The 20,468-nt window shown below is 37.0% G+C and overlaps 1 protein-coding gene across 3 annotated transcripts in view; it reads right to left on the bottom strand.

Annotated features, from left to right (window-relative positions):
• The window catches only part of epha10 (EPH receptor A10), a 187,626-nt gene that overhangs the window by 59,927 nt on the left and 107,231 nt on the right, over positions 1-20,468 (bottom strand). For all 3 annotated transcript variants that reach the window (XM_077506454.1, XM_077506453.1, XM_077506455.1), the window contains exons 4-5: positions 12,783-12,938; positions 3,762-4,091 (exon numbers count right to left, since the gene is read on the bottom strand). In XM_077506454.1, coding sequence (XP_077362580.1) covers positions 3,762-4,091; positions 12,783-12,938 — 486 coding nt within the window. The remainder of the gene's footprint in view (positions 1-3,761; positions 4,092-12,782; positions 12,939-20,468) is intronic.

Consider the following 20,468-nt stretch of genomic DNA (forward strand, 5'->3'; position numbering starts at 1 on the left):
ATTGTTTTCAACAGGTTTGTAAATAATAATAAAAAAAAAAAAAAGAAACAGATAAATATACTATTTTTTCCTGATGAAAGAAGAGACTCTAATCTTTCTTTTGGTATGTTCCATTTTTTTTTATAGCAATAGAATACAATATTCTGCGGACCTCGCAAAATCAGTCAAAATGCAGTAAAACAACCAGGAGCAAAGAGGCTTGCTTCAGTGAAAATGGCTGGCAGTGAATTAGTTAATAGATTTGTTGCTCAAGTGTTAATAACTTGTAAAAAATAACACTCATGTGATGACTGACCATTAATATGAAAAAATATTTGGACACATGTTCCGTCTGCCAGCGACAATGTGGTTTTAATGGATAATTCACACTGAATGCACTTAAAAAGATGTAGGTGTATGTCAACATTTTATTGAATTGTGTGTCCAGGCATTAAGCCCAACTTAGTCAGAGGCCTTCAATTCTTTGGTGCCCAGCAACCAGATATGAACTATACACCCCAGGCTAATAAGCTTATCATGCCCAGACAAACAGACAAGGCACATGCGGTGATGATAACGAGCGAGATGCAAAAGATTGGGGGAAGAAAATATTGAATTGGACGGTAATGGCATGAGTCATGTTGAATGCACAACAAAAACAAGTATTTCCATTAATGAGATTAAATGTAGGATATACAGTCAATGAAGCATGCTGTTTAGTAACATTTTAATTGTATATAGTATACGGTATTCATAAATGAATGTGATGAGACGGCTGAAAATCATGGATAACAAATCATGTTATCCAATATGTGCTTGTATGTCAAAGACACAAGAATAAAGGCATTCAGAGAGTAAAATTTTGAAATGAAATTCTGCCACACACACTGTTAACTATCATAAACCACATACATGCAGGTAACCTGACTACCAGCAATTCAAATTTGTCCTCTGTAGTGGACCTTTTTAAACCTGAATATCTCCCACCCAGTGCATACGATTGAATTAAATCCTTTTGTGCTCTATAGAGGACATTCAGAGCTTTCCAATGATACCAAATGTTTAGGGGTGGTGCTTTGCTACCTTTATTTGCATCCTAAAAGAAAATGGCTTCCCTCAGTGCAAGCACTTATTAGGGAAGAGGAAAAGTAAGTGTATAACACTTTTTATTGAACAAATTTAGGCTTTAAATATTGTTAGCATGTTCTCTATAACTCTTAAGAACACATTAAAGTATTGTTTGAATTATTTTAACTGTATTTGAGCCTAGCATTTATGTTTTAAAAAATGTCCTCTGTAGTGGACACATCATAGCTTAAAAATAAAAACGTGTTTTTTTTTTTTTCAAAAAAAATATTTTGCAGTATTCCAGTTACTTCATAAAGATTGGGGAATATCAAAATAAACATGATTGGAGAATTTTTTTTTTCCTGTTAGTCAGGAGGATATACCATTAATCACTCCAATAGCAAATGTCAGTCTAAATCTTCCCTGATACTGATTCTTTTCTTCTTTTTTTTTCCCCCAAACGTGAACAATTGGACAGTCTCAATAAAGCATGTTAAGAAAACAAACATGTTGTAATACTGTATATGTATAGCTGCAAAAGTGAATGAAATTTAAGAATTAAAAATGTACTCTAACTTCTTAATCGTAGCTCTGATGGCAACAATTTGAGACTGGAATGGATTCATTTTGTTTCAATATTTCCGATGGGGAAAAAAATGCTCCAAATTAATTTTTTTAAGTTTAAGCAGCATCTGGGAAGGATCGGGTTCAACCTTCGAGGTACCCCAGTAGTTGAGAAGCAGTCTGTGTATTCCCGCCCACCATCACCAACACATTATCACCTGTTTTAAACCAGATGTCACTGATATAGGAAATACTCAAACAGTAAAGACTTCAAAAGCACTTCTAAGCATACTTATATAATATTTTAGTTGGAAGAGAACGTCAAAACCAAAGAGAGACATAACCATACTTTGTATAGTGTTGATTGGAATGCTGAAGTAACTTCTTCTCTCTATGAAATGGGAGGCGGGGGATAACAAGCTGTATCAAGACAACAAGCCTTTAAATTAATGATGTTCGGCTCGCAGTCGAAGTGAAGTCAACGCCAAGAAGGAGCCCATTGAATTTGGAGTATTATATTATGACCATCTCATCAGTCTATATAGTTGCTAATGCTATAGCTTAATGGTTGTGAAGAGGCAGCTGAAAAACAGCGGCTCGAGAAATGAAAGTGGAATGAAGCTTTTCAAGGTTGTGGAGGAGGATGAAAGCTGTACATTTGATACATTTCCACTTCAATTGCTGATTTTTGTTGTTGTTACCAGCAGCTCTGAGCATGAAATACTGGGCCCTTTTCAGAGTAGCAATGTACGAGACAAAGATACAAATGCTTATCCATCTCGGATCATCCATTATTGGATACGGATATTGTTTCTGACTGTACAACTTTCTGAAGCTAGATCAGGGATAACTTAATGATTAAAGGAGATAATTTCCAGTGTGATCACACCACAGAGCCTGACATGACATTTGTCTCTTGACATATGGAATCAAATGTGAGCAAGCTTAGTCGACAGAACATCACACTGGCTGCTTTCATCTTATCACCCAATTTGAATAAAATGTCACCTTTCGGCGTGAAGCCCATTTTCCTCTGCTAAATTAAAATTAAAGCACTAAGCAAACAAAAACAACTCATTTCTCATTGCTTCGCTATCATCTGCTTCCTCGCGGTGCACCTCTCAGTGTCACTATTCTCAATTTTCTAATTAGATTGCCAATCTGAGAAGAATTTAGATTTTGTTTGAGTGAACGATTTGCATTTAAATCAGCATTTTCAAAAACTGAAAGGAGACCAGCAAGTTTGAAAGGAAATATATGCATATATTAGTGTTGTTCCGATACCGATGCTGGTATCGGCAGAGGTGCCGATACTGCATTAAAACAGTGGTATCGGTATCGGTGAGTACTCACAAGTAACATGCCGATACCATTAATTCCAACACTAACATAGGATTTTGGATGCAGCATCTTGTGTCTTGCTTGTGCACGGCATTCACTGATGTGTGACATGTTCACTGCATGCCGATCTAAGATATCCTATTGGCCCTTGAATGCTGTGAACCAATGGCAGGACAACTTTTTCATGTTGAGGGAAAAAAAAAAAGAAAAAAAAAAGAAGGTATCAGTATGGTATCGGTATCGGCCGATACTGAAAAGCTGGGTATCGGAATCAGTATCGGGGGCCAAAAAACGGAATCATAACAACACTAGCATATATATACAATAAAATGTACAATAAAACCTTTTTCTAAGCTTTCATACTCTTGCTAACATAAAAATTGAAAAAAGGTTAAACTAATAGAAATATGTGTGCATCACTGACACAGTAATTGTATAATGATTCATAAAAAAATAGTTAAATTTAAAAATATGTACTGTATTGTAACAAGTGTGACATTGATTTGCGTTGGTCATATTTCTGCCACTAGATGGCATAATGGCATTTGTAAGAACAGTGACAGCTCAGTGCATTTTTCTTTTCATCTTAAGAGCTATCTAGTCTTTAACATGAAGTAGCGTGAAATTCTGCACGTTTTTAAAATTGTAAAATATAACTTGACCCCAGTCTCCACAAATATATAATCATTAAACTTATTACTGCTAAATTTTGATGTGATTTCATTACATGCATGCACCCACACACACACCGTATACATGACTCAAACTATAATTTAAAATAACGTGTATAATTAATAACAATGACTCACCAGGCAAGCTTGTTGACACATTGGCCTGTGTGTAGAACCTCTTATTGGGTAGAAGCTCCGACACGCCATTCAAAGCCTCCACAGTGAAGGTGTAGTTAGTGTTGGGAAGGAGATTGACCACAGTCACTGTTCTCTCCGTCAGACCGACCTGCTGAGGCACAAAACCAATGCTCGCCCCACAGGGCTCGCACTGCCTGCCAGCGCAGCGCCGGCAACCCACGCTGTAGGTCAAATCCACCCTGCCACCTGTGTCGGATGGCGCGTCCCATTCCAAGATGAGAGTGGACTGCTTGACGGTGTAGACCAAGTCTCTGGGAGGTGAGGGGGGCCCTAAAAGACAAATGAATGTGTTCTAGTTTACTTCTTATCAGCTCAGCTCTCAAAGAATAATTGAAGTATCTGATATCAAAATAAAATAAGTCTAACTATTTTGTCCAAACTTTTCCACTAGAAGCTGATAGATTACCGGTACTCCTCTTATTCCTTCCAACATGGAGAATGATGTGTTTATAATAAAAAAACAATAGCAATAAAAAACAACTAATAAATAAAACAAACAAACAAAACTCCAGTTATCCTAGAGTTTCACAGAAGTGCTTTTATCACCTGTATGCAAAATACGTTGCATTCATGGACACCCGAGCTAACGTTTGGGTCAACAGTTTTGTACGTGTAAGGCTCAGCATGGCTGAAAGAGGGGAATGCATTGACCCAGGTTTGAGGTGTCGTGAGACCAAAAGGTTGTTTTTATTAAATCACAGTAAAATGTTCACTCGAGCGAAGCGTGGAACTGCCAATGTGGAGTAAACATTTTTTTGACTGGCATGCAAATACGTTTAAAAGTATCAGCATTTTCAGATGCACTGCAAACATAATAATACATCATAAAGATTACAAATAAACAATGTTTCATTACTTGTCACGAGTGGGGGGGGGGGGGGGGGGGGGGGTGTCAGAGGCAGGACCCAAACGCAGGGGGCAACAAAAAGAAGGCAGGGATGCAGGTAAAAAGAAAAAAAAAAAAAAAAAAAGGGGGATTTAATTAACAAAAAAGGCAAACAAGGTACTCTGTAAAACTACTAAATTACCAAGGGCCAAAAAACAAACTAAAGCAACCAGAAACGACAGCAACAAAAACAATAACTCAACAAGAAGTGAAAGAAAGCAGGGGAACTAAATACACATGGTAACAAGAGACACCTGGGCAAGACACAAGAGGCTTGGGGAGCTGATTGGTCAACACACTTGGAAGGGATGATGCACTCAGGTGGACGTGGTTAGCCATAACGAGGCAAAGGAAGAAACAAGGAATGCATGAAACAAAATCTTACCCCCACAGAACCAAAACATGACATTACTTAATTTTTGAATGAATTTACATCATGATCATCATAACCCCCCCCCCCCCACACACACACACACACATTTTTCACATTCAAGCTTCATTTAAATACATTCTAACGTAATTGCAAATGCATTTTAATGTATTTGCCTGTCGAAAATTCTGACTGCATATTGGCTTTCATATCACCCAAACTGTTATTGTTTATACCGTAATTTGGAGAGAAACTGTATGTTTAGAAAAAGTATTTAAAAACTGAATGTAACTAATTAGGGTTTAAGCTTTGTGAATAATGGAAACTCAAAATGCATCTTTATGTTCAAAATTTAACTATGTAGTAGTATCCCGGTAGAATGTAAACAGTTTAAAATATTCTATTTTTTTTGGGTCGAATATTTAAGATTTGATATTTCATGTACCTAATCTAAAGGCCTGAAAGTGTTGCGTCATTATCATGGATAACATTTGCCAATATGCCATCAGTAAATAAAAGAATGTTACTATGGAATGTGTTGGAATGGGTGAGCCGGTACAGGTAGTCTACAGTACGGTCCATACGTTGGTTTTTGTGACACAGTTAGGTACAGTTTCAGTATATTTAACCGTTTTTCTTTCTCAAAATGATCCCTCTAATTTTGGTTGTAGGCAAAAACTGCATTTTGTAGTGTACGGAATATAACATTTCCTGTTAATCAATTGTAAATCTCTTCTTATTCCTTGACTATTTGCATACACTTGACAATACAGTAGTACCAAACATTTATTTAAAATTATAAGATATGCTGTAAATAAAAAAAAAAATGCTTTTGTAACTGCTGGATTAAGTGGTCATCTATCTTGTGTTTGCTTAAAAAGTACGGTTTCAAGGCTCACTTGCAGACACGAAAATGTCTTTCAACAGTTTTGACACTTTTTGTCTTGTATTTAACTGTGATACCGACTTTAATTTGAATAAATAAATCCGGTGCTGCTTCAAATTTCTGTCTCCACTCCTGCTTATCTACTGGACGTTTCATTTTACCACCACAGACTCCTTTTCAAGCAGTAATCCAGCTCAGGTTCTTCAGGACCATCTATCTCCATACAAAATGACTGCATTCTTCAAAATATATCTCAAATACATCCTAAAATTTCACGTCACGTTTTTCACGTTAATAAATGAGTTCAATATGGACTAAACTCGGTAAAACCAAGTAATGTTGTAGGTATAATAATGGTTCGCATAACAATTTCATCTAACAGGATGGTGTTGATTCTGACAGACAAAAGCCTCTCGCTAAATTTGAATAAGCTTTAATAAACCCCTGGATAATGATGTGCCGCTGCCTCTAAATGAATATATCCCATCCTCATTGTCTTCTCTCAGATCAATACAATTTTGAGTTACATTTTAATCCTTGGTGTGCTCCCCTCCAGAGCATACAAAGTCATTAAGACTTCAACGTCTACGTGCAGAGCTTTTGCATGTCATTTGAAACCCCCCCCGAGTGCTCACAAATACAATACGGTGCAGGTCAGCTGACTGAATTGAATCCTCGCCGTGCCTTGACTGACCTGTGCATGTCTTTTTCCAGAGCTCAAGAGAGCCGAGGTCCATTAAAGCCCATGCATTTTAGATGTCAATGTGTGTGTGTGTGTGTGTGTGTGTGTCCTACATGATGAATAAGTAAAGGTGCGTTGCCATGTGCGTGAGCAAACCACAGCTGTCCCCCAACTCCATCGGAACCACGTTGAGAACAAAATTACATAAGATCAAGAAGAACATTTAGTGTGGAACCACATCATGCATTTGATGTCGACCCAGCTGGGACTTGATTTGCGTCTGCTCGGCCTTGCGAGGAGAACTTTCCTCGTTTCTGCTCTTCACTTCAAAACTGAGTGTTTCATATTAAAAAACATAACTCGCTCCCTGACTCATATCTCTCCTATCTATTGCTCTTGTTGTACACTCTCTATCTGAGACAAACTTGCTTTAAAAGCAAATTTACATAAATCCTATCAGCCTGCAAAAAATTGTTTGCTGCAAAATGTAAAGCAAATTCAAAAGTAATGCACCTTTTGCACCTATCATTAAAATCTACAGACATTCTGCATTGACAGATTACTCCAAGCTACTAGTAAATAAATAATTCTGTTTCTGTTTTGTCATTCTTGCTTGGAAAAAAAAAATTTACCTCGTATGACATTGGAACTAACATTAAAGTCACTTGTCGAAAAATGTGGAAAGCAATAACATTAAATAACACCATATTTAAATAGAAAACAACCAAAAAAAGTTTATCCTGTGCAATATTCTTGATGTATCATGTTGATAATATTCATGAAATGAACCCAAAGATCTAGAATTTTTTTGTGCACAAAAGGACATTTTTTACTCAAATACCGTTCACAATAACACGGATGTCATAATAGATGTTATTGAGCACTTCTCCTTTGCCAGCATAACACATCCACCTCACAGGTGTGTGGCATATTAGATGCTGATTAGACAACATGGTTATTGCATTGTGCTTTAGTCTGCCGACCATAAGTGGCCACTCTAAAAAGCACATTGCAGCAGACGGTGCAAGTTTTGAGAGACTGTGAAAATGCTTCGTTGACTGTCCACCACACTACTGCACATGAATTGAATGTTCATTCCTTTACCATAATTAAAAGTAACGTGTTCTAGAGAATTTGGCACAGTACAGACCATACCAGCCCAGGACCTCTTTATCCAGAATCTTCATCTATTAGACCAAGAAAAAATAAAATAAATAAAAAAATCCCAGTTTCTGAATGGCCAGAATACTCATTGGACATATCACTCATTGAACATTTTCGGGATGCTCTGGGTCAGAATTCAAATACTACTTTAAGTACACAAAAAAATTGCCTGACAGTCTAAAAAAACAAAAAAACAAAAAAAAACCCACACCAAACAAGCCACTATGCCAAAATTTTCATTTAAGGCACGCAAGTACAGAGAGGCACAAAGCAATCTAAACTTGTGCAATCAAGTAATGTGACCATAAGTGCAGTATCAACAAGGTTGTTTTTGTTGTTGTTGTTTTTTGTTTTGTTTTGCTTAATAAAAAGTAACAAAGTAACTAATGAAATAAAATAAATAATAAATAAAATTTAGGGAAAAAAAATCTAACTGAAACTAAATTGGGCCGAATCCTCATAAGTCACAATTTGGTAAATTTCATATTTTTGCAAAAAAACAACAACACTATACTACTGGTTAGTCTGCACATGTGGGTGTTTTTTTTGTTGTTGTTTTTTTGTTTTTTTGTTTTCTAACACATTACTGTGTAACACATTAAGTGTTGAAGACGGTTTACTCTCTTTGACAATGCAATGTTAATGATTGAGCAAACTTGCCGTTTTTGGGGTCTCCTGAAAAGTGAGGATTTTGGAAATAGAATGTTTTCAGCGTGACGCCACCGATTTACAAAACTAACAAAAATTATTATTACGACAAAAATTTCCTTTCATGTAGAATTTCAACTAGCTTTCTTGCTGTCATTCATTTAAATTTAAATGGATTTTTTTTCCAAAAAATAAAAAACAAATAAATTTAAATGAATGACAGCAAGAAAGCTAGCTGGTAAAAGGAAGTCAAACCGTCGCCTGGTGGCACCTTATGTTGCCTAATAGTGACATCATCAAGCGGGAGCCAATCAAAAGCACCACCAGATGACATCGCTCCTAGTTGACAAACTTGCTGTTTGTTCTGGCTCAGATGGATCCTCTGCTTTCGTCACTTAAATCAGTCTGAATTGTGATCCTAGGTAGCAAGTGCTCTCCTTTATTGGTTCATATATTAAAAAAAAGCATATATACATATATATTTTAAAGTTCATACACAGTACAACTGAGTTTATTACTTATCAGCAGGAATTCAAGCCATAATTCCCCTTTAGAAGTTGACAACTTGGCAAACAAGTGATGGAAAGCGACACTATCTGATTTTTTTTCTTTTTAAATCTTGCACAAGAAATACATTTTTTTAAAATAAAACTAATAAAAACTAAACTTAAATGAAAAAAAAACACTGAAAGCTAATTAAAATTAACAAAATTTTAAAAACTAAACTCAGAACGACATTAAACTAACTATGGCTCCAACTATACCGTTCTTCCTCACTCATGTTCTTATTGATTAAATTCCAGATTCATGAAAACACAGCTCCTTCTCTTACTCCCTTTTTCTCTATCCATGTGGAGGATTAGCCAAATCCGGGGATGATCATAATTACTGAATCAATTGTGTAATTAATGTGGCCATTAGGCTGCTATAAATGTTATCGCACGCGGATCGGAGAGCTCAGCAATCAATATTGTAATTAAACCACACCATAAAAGCCCGTATGACCGCACACTCATGAATCTGCGTGCGCACGCTGGTGAATGTGAACGTATGCATACAAAACATGTACACACAGACCTAGTGACCCTGTGGTTTTAGTGCCCTGAGTACTCCCAGGAAATACAGCCCATTATTTTGCCATCTAATTACTAAGCTGTTCTCTATGCAGGAATCAATACGGCTCCCCTGTATGGTCTTTGTCCGATTGGCCCTGTAATGCATCTTTATTGGAGCGGTGTGGTATTTGGCATGCAAGGAGAGATGTGTGCGTTGAGGGGAGCGCAGGATGAGGGATGAAATGATAATGTGCAGACAGTGGGGATGAGATTGTAGCGTGCGGCGTGTGCTTGTTGCTCCAGGACGGAGGGAAGAAATTTCAGTTTGACAGAAGGATGAAGAATAGTGTGGCAATATGTGCCCGTATGAAATGGATGAGCCGACGGAGAAAAGAGGAAATGAGAAGCGACAAAGGCGAGCGGTGAGTGCTGGTGATGAGTTAAAGGGGACCTATTATGCTCATTTCAAGCGCTCGCTCGCTCGCTCTGTTTTTTTTTGTTTTTTTGTTTTTTTATTCAGAGACTACAATTATTCAGAGTTCAAAGCTGCAAGGCGAAAACCTCTGCCAAGACCACACAGTAAATTTTGTAGAGTACATTTTACTCAAAAAAAAAAAAAAAAAAAAAAAAAAAAAAAAGCAATTTGGTCCAACTCTAAACAAAGTTTAATTTACACTTGGAAGAGAGTAAAATATTAAGAGTAAATTTTACTCAGAATTTTTAGTGTTTAAGAGAGAATTGGGCTATCCCATGACAAAAAGCTACTAAAGTTTTTCCACATAGAAATTTTAAGACATTTTTTTTAGCACATTTTACTAGTTTATTCAACAAAAAAAAAGTTACACAAGGATCAAGGAACAAACTCCCGACCTTCATCTTTGGAGACGGCCACACTCTATCACCTGAGCTATGCCACCCCTACTGTTTGCTAACATCCAAAAGGAGACCAAAACTGATGAGGCATGAAGATTCCAGCTGACACGAGCGATATACTAACAATTGGAGTGGCATACATTCCACAACACTTTAGTGGAAAAAAAAAAGAAAAAAAAAAAAAGTAAAATTTAGTCAAAATCACTCCTTGCAAAATTTGCTTAGAGTTTGAGTGAAAATTCTTTACTAGTTGTTTTTGAAAATTCTCTTGTACACACTATAAATACTTCGAGTAAAATTTACTCTGAATATTTTATTCTCTTCCATGTGTAAATTTTACTCTGTTTAGAGTGTGACCAAATATACTCTTTTTAGAGTAAAATGTAGTCTACAATATTTACTGTGCAGCAACCTGACATTATCATTACTTTTATGTTATACACACATTTAAAAAATATATTATTAAATATATATAAATACATCATCATTATTATTATTATTATTATTATTATTATTATTTTCTTCTTTTTTTTGCATTTTTTTAATGCAAGTGATCAGAAAAAGAAAAATATAAGAGATGTGTAATATAGATTGGGATATATTAATTATTTTTGGTACAAAATTTAGCAAGAATTGTTGAAGTTGACCACATAACGTGATGTGGCAGGCGCCCGATTTGGCCCCCGAGCCTTGAGTTTGACACCTGTGATAGAGCATCAGTTTTTTTTGTTTTTTTTCCAGATCTTCAAAGAGTTCTTTGCCTTGAGGTGCCATGTTGAACTTTCAGTGACCAGTATGAGAGAGTGTGAGAGCTGTAATACAAAATTTAACACACCTGCTCCCAATTCACACCTGAGACCTTGTAAGTTGTAACACTGGGTCACATGACACTGGGGAGGAAAAATGAGTAACTGTGCTCAATAATTGCAACGTTTTCACTTAGGGGTGTACTCACTTTTGTTCCCAGGGGTTTCGCTAATAGCTGTATTTTGAGTTATTTTGAGGGAACAATATATTTAAACAGTTATATAAGCTGTACATTGACTACTTTTCATGATGTCAAAGTGATATTTTTTCAGTGTTTTTCAAAAAATATAATTCAATATCTGTAGAAATGTGAGGGGTGTATTTTTCTATCAAATTGTAAAGCCTGCTGAATTCTGCAGTACATTGTGGTGCTCTAAAACCCAGTGACAGCACTGAAGCAGAAAAGTACAAAGTAGTTTCTTTTACTTGGCTCAAGCTCATTATTTGAATATGTTCAATGAGGGGAAAATCATAATAGCCTACCTTTAGTCAGACTGCAATGAGGTGGTCCATTGAATGACTCTTGTGCATAATGCTAATATCAGCAAATGCATGCCAAATAGTTGAAGATGTGTTCGATGTGGAGCGGATGTAATGGTTTAAGATAAAGAAAATGGCTTATGGGTTTATTTTACACGTAATGTGAACCTAATGTTAGATATAAAACGAGGGAGGAATATCGGTGCGGGTAGGGAATAAAATGTTAAATAAAGACAAAAGAGGTGGATGGAGAGAGAATATGTGTTTAGGAGGCTTTTCGGGGCGAAGGCACAAGGTAAAATTTGTTACAGTTAGTGGAAAGTAGACCTTGAAACATGGAATGTATTTTTTGTTCTCTCCAGGGGAGCATCAACTACTAAATCATATCAAATCAGGACTGGATTTAGCCGTTATCTCCACATCCTTGGTATCTAAATCTGCACAAAATGAAACCAGCCTGAAAAAGTCATTTTAATAAAGAACTAAGATATATGATCGGGTCACTGACTGCAAAACATCTCCCATTAGTTTCATGAAAAGAAGCACACGATGCATACTGTACGGTGTCTTTATCTCAGGGGCGTGCTTGGCAATTTTTCAATGAAATTCAATAGCAGAGGAGGTACAAAAGGTGAAGGTTGAGGTGGAGTGAGACAGATGAGATGGGAAATGAAGGGATGAGGAGGTACAGAATGGAGGATGAGGATGGACGTTCAAGAAGGTTAGCAGGGGAGGAGGTCGCAGGTCACATGACAGATAAGAGGCTATAGAGTGAAGGACAAGTGGAATACACGGGTAAAGTGATTCCTTAACAAGCGCATGGAGGTGCGGCATACTGTCAACCAGCCAGAATGACCACTTGCGCGTCCAAGACACATAAAAATAACAATGACCAATAGAGGGCGACAAAATGGGCAAGCCTGGCGAGTTTCTTAGATGAACAAATAAGGCTCAAACTATGCTCCTTCAAATTTAGGGGGCACAGTAGGAACCTGGAAAAAAACAGCATATAAAACCACATAACAAAAGACATTACAAAAGAACTCTTAAGTCTTGCAATAAACATTCAAATTAAAAACTAAGACATAAAGAAATGTAAGATGTTATTACGTGTGCATGGTGAGGAGGGGGAGTCCAGCGGAGTTCTGAAGTGGTCCTCTTCGCACACGCACACTACTGAGCCATCATCCTCGGAAACACTGTTTGCAGGGCAGGGGAAGCACTCCTGCTGCCTGGAGGACATCTTGTATGATCCAGGGGGACATGCTGCAAGATACAAACAAAACATCAGGTAGGGAACATGACATTCTATTTCACAGCTTTTTGCTAGACAGAAACTCCGTCTTTTAAGAGACTTTGTTTTTCCTGACAATTTATTATACTGTTAACGTGACAGATGCTGGGGTTATAGTCAAGACCACACCAAGCCAGACCAAGTCATTATCGAGACGAGAAAGTATCAAGACCAAGACAAGACCAAGATTTTTGGAGGTCGAGACCAAGACAAGCCCAACACTGTATAAATCAGGAAACAAAACAAAACAAAAATAAACACAAAAAAAACAGAACAAAATGGTGAGTATTTTATTTGCATTGCATTTGCAAAATTAATTAATTAATTAAAAATATAGAAATAAACCCACTGCTGTTTTTAAAATAGTCCAAAAAAAAGCCCAAATATCAAATTTGTTGTTTAACTCCATCAATAAAACTTATACTAGCTGATTAGCCCTGACCAGCCATGATAAACGTGATTTCACAAAGACTACTACTAAAGAAAACATCAGGAATAAGGCTTTATCCAAATAATTTGAATGAACTGCACCTATATTTTGTGTTTCTCACTGGTCACAGTAGTAGTACTGGCCTGGTCTTGACTAGTCGTGATAAAAATATACAAAAAAAGAAAATCACACAAAATAAACAAATGTATAATTATTATAGATAGGTTAAAAGGGAAATATACTAATTTCATTATATTATACAAAAAATCATTTTCTAGTATTATGGCTATTTTAATTGTTCAGCACTGCATTTGAATGTATGAAATATAATATGTGCAATATAAATAAAGTGTGATTTGATTTGATTTGAATAACTCATATTCCATTTTTTTCTATATAAGAAACTCGGGGTGCTAAGTAGCGGACCACCAGGCTTCCTGTTCCGTTTCTTGAGTGAGTTGTGACTGTGAAGACAAATTTCTTGTGTGTTTAAATACTTGACCAATAAATATGCTTCTGATTTTGATACATTGTGGCGTCCTTCCAGATCTGTATAGTTCATAATCATTACTTTGGTTATCTTTTCATTAGTGTTTGTTTGGACGACAAAACAAATACAACGCATGTAGAAACTGAATGACATAAAACAATTCATATAAGATTTAAAAAAGGAACTAATTTAAAATATAGTTTCAAGTGGTGTCTGATTTCACTTCAAACTCTATAGGTAGTTCTCGAAAGAGGGAAAATAAGAACAAACGGAGAAATGAAATCGGACGTGAGTGAATCCGCAAAGAAGTGCAGATGAAAAAATAAGACTTTGCCTAAACCCATTTGACAGAAACAATTTCCACATCACGCGTGATCAGCGGTCGTCACAAACAGCATCAAAGAACACTTGAATGGAAGCAATGGAAACTCTAAATAAATAAATAAAATAACACGAGGAGGACTGTGCCAGCCTACAATTTTCAAAACCTCAAACTCCCATTTTTTTGGGTGTTGTTTTCATCCGTCCCACTCCATTTGCAAGACGTTTTGAAGTATCTGCAACCCTTCTCGATTGCAACTGCCGCACTTGAGAGCGCGACCACAAAAGGTGGGAATATGGTTGAGGGTGATAAGCACTTATGACCTTACATGCGAGTACACTACCCGTCATGCAGCCCCAGCTTAATGAAGCTCAATGCGCGCGTGACACGACGGCTCGCGTAAACACACGCAGAATAAAAAAAATGAAAAAAAAAAGTGGCTATTTCGCACTCGCGCTATGCGGTTTCATTTTCCACTTGCCGTGCCTTTGGAGCAGGTGATAATGGGTGTGAAATCAGGATGCCAGCTCCTGCTCAATAGTCTGATCTCTCTTCTGAGACTACATTATAAACAATGGGTATGCATTAGCAGCTTCTTCGCTACCCTGGCTCTCGTCACGTTCCGCCGTCTCCCATCAAAAACGCGTTACCTCCCAAAGGGATGCTTCTTTGAGGGTTAACACTTAAAACTTGAGCCAAGTTTAATATTCAGGCTGTCAACTACCTTTTTATTTTGACATTTTCAAAGAAGAAAAACAAAAATCACCATCCGAGTAAAATACTGTCTTATGGGATGTTGTTTGTTGATCGTTTGTTTAGCTTTCCCAACTATAACTTTCCACACGTCCACAAAGTGGACACTGTGTAAAATAGGTAGTGCCAGTCCAAAGCTGTCCTTCAGGCTATGTACTCTTATGAGCACATAAATATGGTGGGCTTCTGGGATCCTCACAAATCCTGCTGCTACCATCAAAATTACTCACGGAATGCTATTGAAAGGCTGTGCAGGAGAGGCATGGCTCAGGTGGCGGAGTTGCCGTCTAACAATTGGAAATTTGACTCCCAGGGCAGTTTAAATCTTGTTGAAGGTTTTTTTTGTTTTTGTTTTTTCTGTTGCTGTGTCCTGTGCTTGTAGCATAAGCCAACATTTTAAAAGAGCGCAAGAACCTTCAAGGTCAAACAAGGTTACATGAGTGCAGCACATTTACATCAATAATGTATCAGTATCAGTATGAGTCAGACTCATACAACAGTACAGAAAAAAAAAAAAGCCAACCAATTACATATTGATACGATATTTGCCCAACAAGTATGATCCACAGAAGAATACACACGTGTAAGATAGGTCATCGTCTCTCTCTTTTTTTCTTTCCAAGAACCTTGTAATTGACTTTTTAATGTCTGTCATTGCACAGAAATGAAAAGCCGGTCGCTTTCAGCTAAGCCTCGGGACATAACAGCAACAGCATTGGAATACGCTCTTTGTTCCAGAATGTTCTCCCACTAGCCTTCATCACTGCAAATAATCCAGTGAGTGAACACGGCAGACTTTTACATGAATCCATGAGCACAGCAAAATTGGTAGTGTTAATTTAACACCTATAGAGTTAAATTTAACACTTCAAAAGTGTGCACATTGGTCCGTACTAAATATAAGTGTAAATGTGGAAAGTGTTAAAGTTAGAGTTGATCTAACACAATCAAATACACTTATTTTACTCTGAAAATGTTGAAATTACGCTTAAATAATTCAAACCCAAAAATATTCAAATGCGGTTTTTAATACTTTGTCCTGCACTCCCAAAAACGTTTTTATATATTTATGTTTTTTATGCTAGAGTATACAGAAGGCTTTGATACAGCTTCTGTAATGAAAAGGTTGCTTTAAGCAATGGCAGTTATTACAAAGACAGCCATAAGGTGGCAGCAGTGGATAAGAGCTGCAACAAGCTCTTTTTCCCAATGTTTTTACCAGGAATGTGAATATTGATGAAACTTAGCTATATTCTAGTGCTAATTACTGTAAAAGGAAATATACAAATATACTTTTTTTTTTTTTTTTTCCTGATGATAGAAGAGACTAATTTTTCTTTTGGTACGTTCCACGTGTCTATAGCAACAGAATAGAATATTCTGTGGACCTTGAAAGTTTTTGCATTCTCTGCCATAAATACCACATGTCGACTTCTCTCTCCAATTCAGCGGACAAGCTGCAAATTCCACCGCACCACCCAGGAGATGTGTTTTAATAACAGGGGGTCTATCGGCAGAGTAGGAGCTGCTCGGATAACAAAAGGAGGCTGCTTTTGTACGCTGCCAATCATCTTCCACAGCAAGGGGTCATTCGCAGGGCCACCAAAAGTCAATGCCGGGCAAGGTCGCGTCAGCCGTCCAATTAAAAAAAAAAAAAAAAAAGCAGGGACGGAAAACCAAAAATATCACGCTTCATCTTTATTTGCCTTTCATAGTCTTAATATATACTGTACGTGTTAACTGGAAATGAGTATTTTAGGGAGGAGAGACAGAAGGCGAGATCTGCCAGGACAGCTGGCAAAGCAACTGATCAATTTGTCCAATGTGTCGACTGGGAGGCTCGATTAAATGGAACATGGCAGCGCGCGCACACTCGTATTCAGATCTCTTCCCTTGGAGGTGTTCGACTCAAGATACGCAGTCGCATTCCAAGATGGGGGGGGACGCGGCTGGAGACCAACTGCTGCGAGAGACGGCGAGGAGAAACAGATCCGCCGACGGACGCGCGGACAGATGCGCCCGAGACGGCGGGCTACGCACTGTGCAAAGAGAGGACAATAAACAGCGAGGGAAAATGGACTCCTTCACTTTGACAGATAGACAGAGTCAGACTACTGATAAGCAAACACGCAGCGCATACAGATGAGCGCCACTGAAAGAAACGAGCGTTTGAGTTGACAGCGAGCGAGACTGAGGTCTTCTATAGTGGGAATATAAGAGACTGTGGCATGGCCTGTCATGTAGAAATGCTTTATAAGCCGGAGGGGAGTGAGGATGTGCTCGCACTTTTAATTTTGGGATCGCGCTAAAGCACATTTTGCATTTTAGATCGCTCTCACGGCTAGGGTCTGCGTTTTCCATCGGTTGTATATATCGCATTTTTACATGCTAATCGGAAAGCATTTGGTAATATTGTGACAACTCAAACGTTCAAAAAATAATAATTATCGCTGATTATCTAGCTCCTTGTCCTTATCTAGCTCCTTGTAGGGTAAGACAAGTCAAAAATGTCAAAAAAACGGCAGACATTTTGTCATTTTCTATCGACTGAAAATGACATCACAGTTGAGCAGGTAGGGACCAATCACAGCTCACGTATTCTCTGGGTTTGGTCATGTGACATTGACAAGCTCAATCCTGAGTAACTGTGATGTCATTTTTAGTGGACAGCAAGCGTCAAAATGGCCGTCCCCAGAGATGGATGGGGTGAATTTTGCTGCTTAATTCATATTCCACAAGTGCAATAATAAATAATGTTTAGACTAGTGGAGCCGCTACATAGAACATATTGTAAAAACATTTTTTAAACTTGACTTCACTGATGTCATTCACGCGCCCATAAAATTCCATTATTATTTCAAATTCTGCAATGTTTGAAACAAAATTCTATACCTTTGTTATTTCAATCTGCAACACAATTTAACAGACTTATACAACCTCAACTGTCCTTATATATATAAGTATAGAGAAAATTGGTATTATATTAAAAAAAAAAAAAAAAGCAAAATCATTATGACTTTTAAAACGACATAATCAAAGAAAAACGTGAAAAAAATCTGTAGGAATGCATGGGCAAGTACCGATACCAGGTGTCAGTATCAAACTGATATACAGACTTATTTCAAGGTATCAGTACTTGTTACTGCCCCTCTCTTGTGACCATTTTATGATCAGGAACTAGAAAGTAAACAAATAGAAAATTTTGTGAAAAATGCTACATTGCGATATAAAGGTCCATCTTTCAAATTATTTGTCATTGTTTTTTTTCTTTTTTTTGGGGGGGGGGGGGGTAATTTTATTTATCAAAAGTACTAGTGGTATCGGAACTTGGTATCGGTTTCAGTAAGTACTCAAGAGTTGAGCATTGGTATCGGTTTGAAAAAAAGAAGCGGCATCAAAGATCCCGATAATTAAGTTTGATGTATTTCAATCTATCTGTACTGTATTTGTCTGTCAATGTATAAACAAGTAAGACAAAATAGATGAACTTGAATCAATAGTGACAATTGGACAGCTACTCTATTTGATATTAAATGCAAACTAAACTAAAAGTTTTAAATTGTTACTTTTGCTAAAACTAAAAGTTTTAAATTGTCACTTATCATATATGCACATAAAACATGAGAGATGGCTGCCAATATTGCAGTTCATAACCCATAACATTACATAGCGTGACTTGAAAAAGTGTAAGGTCACGATACTTGAATGGACTTTTGCCTTTGAGAAGAAAATTAATTTGAAGTTACCTTTATAGTTTCCATCGCTTCAATTAACCTTAAACATGAACATTCATAAATCATGAAGCACTTAACACAATAAATGTGAGCCCCGCTGATTGCCCACAATAATTAATATTAATCACAGTTTAAAAAAAAACTTGCATAAAGACTTACAAGCTTCTTTCCAGATCTCGTCGGCCACATCAAACACGATACAAATTCAATGACACTGTCATTGAATCACTTAACATTGATTGGAAATGTTTGGTTTCATGATGATAAAAAAGGTAGAGGCGCGAGAGAGCTAATGGCGTGAAGGCGAGATACAAGGGAGGCAGGATGTGATTCCAGCAGGTGGAAATTAATAATTCAGAGCGCTTTAATTCACATCAGTGCCCTCCGTGCGCCTGATGCTGATTCCGATGCTAATTCTTTCAGCAGGTAGGCAGCTTTAAGTTGTGCGAAATGAATACGCATTACGCCGAAGGTCTCCTTTGCACGCGCACGCACACAAACTCGAGTCCTCGGTGTCAGACAGGTTGGGAAGGAATGACTGATCCGTTTAAGTCTTGCACGCTAGGGCAGATTATTATTAAAAATGTGGAATGATGGGGCTGTTATTATGCCTGCTTTGGGATCGTGTTCAAATTTTCTCCCAAAAAAATAATATACAATATAAAGTGAAAATATGACTTTTGTCTAGCACTCATGGAAAAGAAATCACAAAAATGCAGGGATGGATTTCACCTAAATTATTATTACTATACTTTACAGTGATTTAAATGAAAATATGTTCCCTAAATTGAGAAAGAATGTGGAACCTACATGAAAAAGAGGATGAAGGTAAAGCAAAGTGTGTAGTATTAAGGATGTTCAATACCACTTTTTTTTTTTGTCTGATACCAGTACAAGGATTCATCTTGAGTAGTCACCGATATCAAGTACTGATACCACAAGTACTTTTGATAAATTAAATTCCCCAAAGACAAATAATTTTAAAGAAAGACCTAAATATCCCAATATGGCATTTTTCCTTAAAATTTCATAAAAAATGACATTTTTAAATTCTAATTTCTAGTTCATGCATCATAAAATGGCCACAAATGGGCAACCAATACTGATACTGACTGCCGTTGCAGAGTGATACTCACCCAACCGGTTGTACTTTTTTTCTTTTCTTTTTTTTTATGTTTTCAGGTTATATCCTCCTACCAGCAATTCAAATTTGTCCTCTGTGGTGGACCTTTTTAAACCTGAATACCTCCCACCCAGTGCACACGATTGAATTAACTCCTTTTGTTACTGATACTGACCAAACTCAGAAAACAGGTGAGCCATGATTGGCCATTAGCACAGGTGATGTCATCATCAGTCGACAGTAAGTAGAAAAGTTACTTTTTATAGGTATTAATTGTACATGGAAAATAATGAAGTTATCACATTAATTCGGGACAAACTATTAACTTTCTCCACTGCTGAAAATTGTTCAATGAGTCAAGTATCCCTTTAATGTATCTAAAGTACTAGTCATACTAATGGTATCAGTACATGGTATCGGTGTCAGTGTCTACTGGTATCTGTCTGAAGAAAAAGTGGTATTGAACACCCCTAAGGATGGTTCCAATCCTACTGAAAGTATCATCTGTACAATAGCCTAGTCAACAGCTCTATAATTAAATAATAATAATAATAATAATAATAATAATAATAATAATAATAATAATAATAATAATAATAATAATAAGCCCTGTGATTGGCTGGCAACCAGTCCAGGGTGTGCCCCGCCTA

Source organism: Festucalex cinctus, chromosome 19, assembly GCF_051991245.1.
Source record: "Festucalex cinctus isolate MCC-2025b chromosome 19, RoL_Fcin_1.0, whole genome shotgun sequence".
In the NCBI taxonomy this organism is placed as follows: Eukaryota; Metazoa; Chordata; class Actinopteri; order Syngnathiformes; family Syngnathidae; genus Festucalex; species Festucalex cinctus.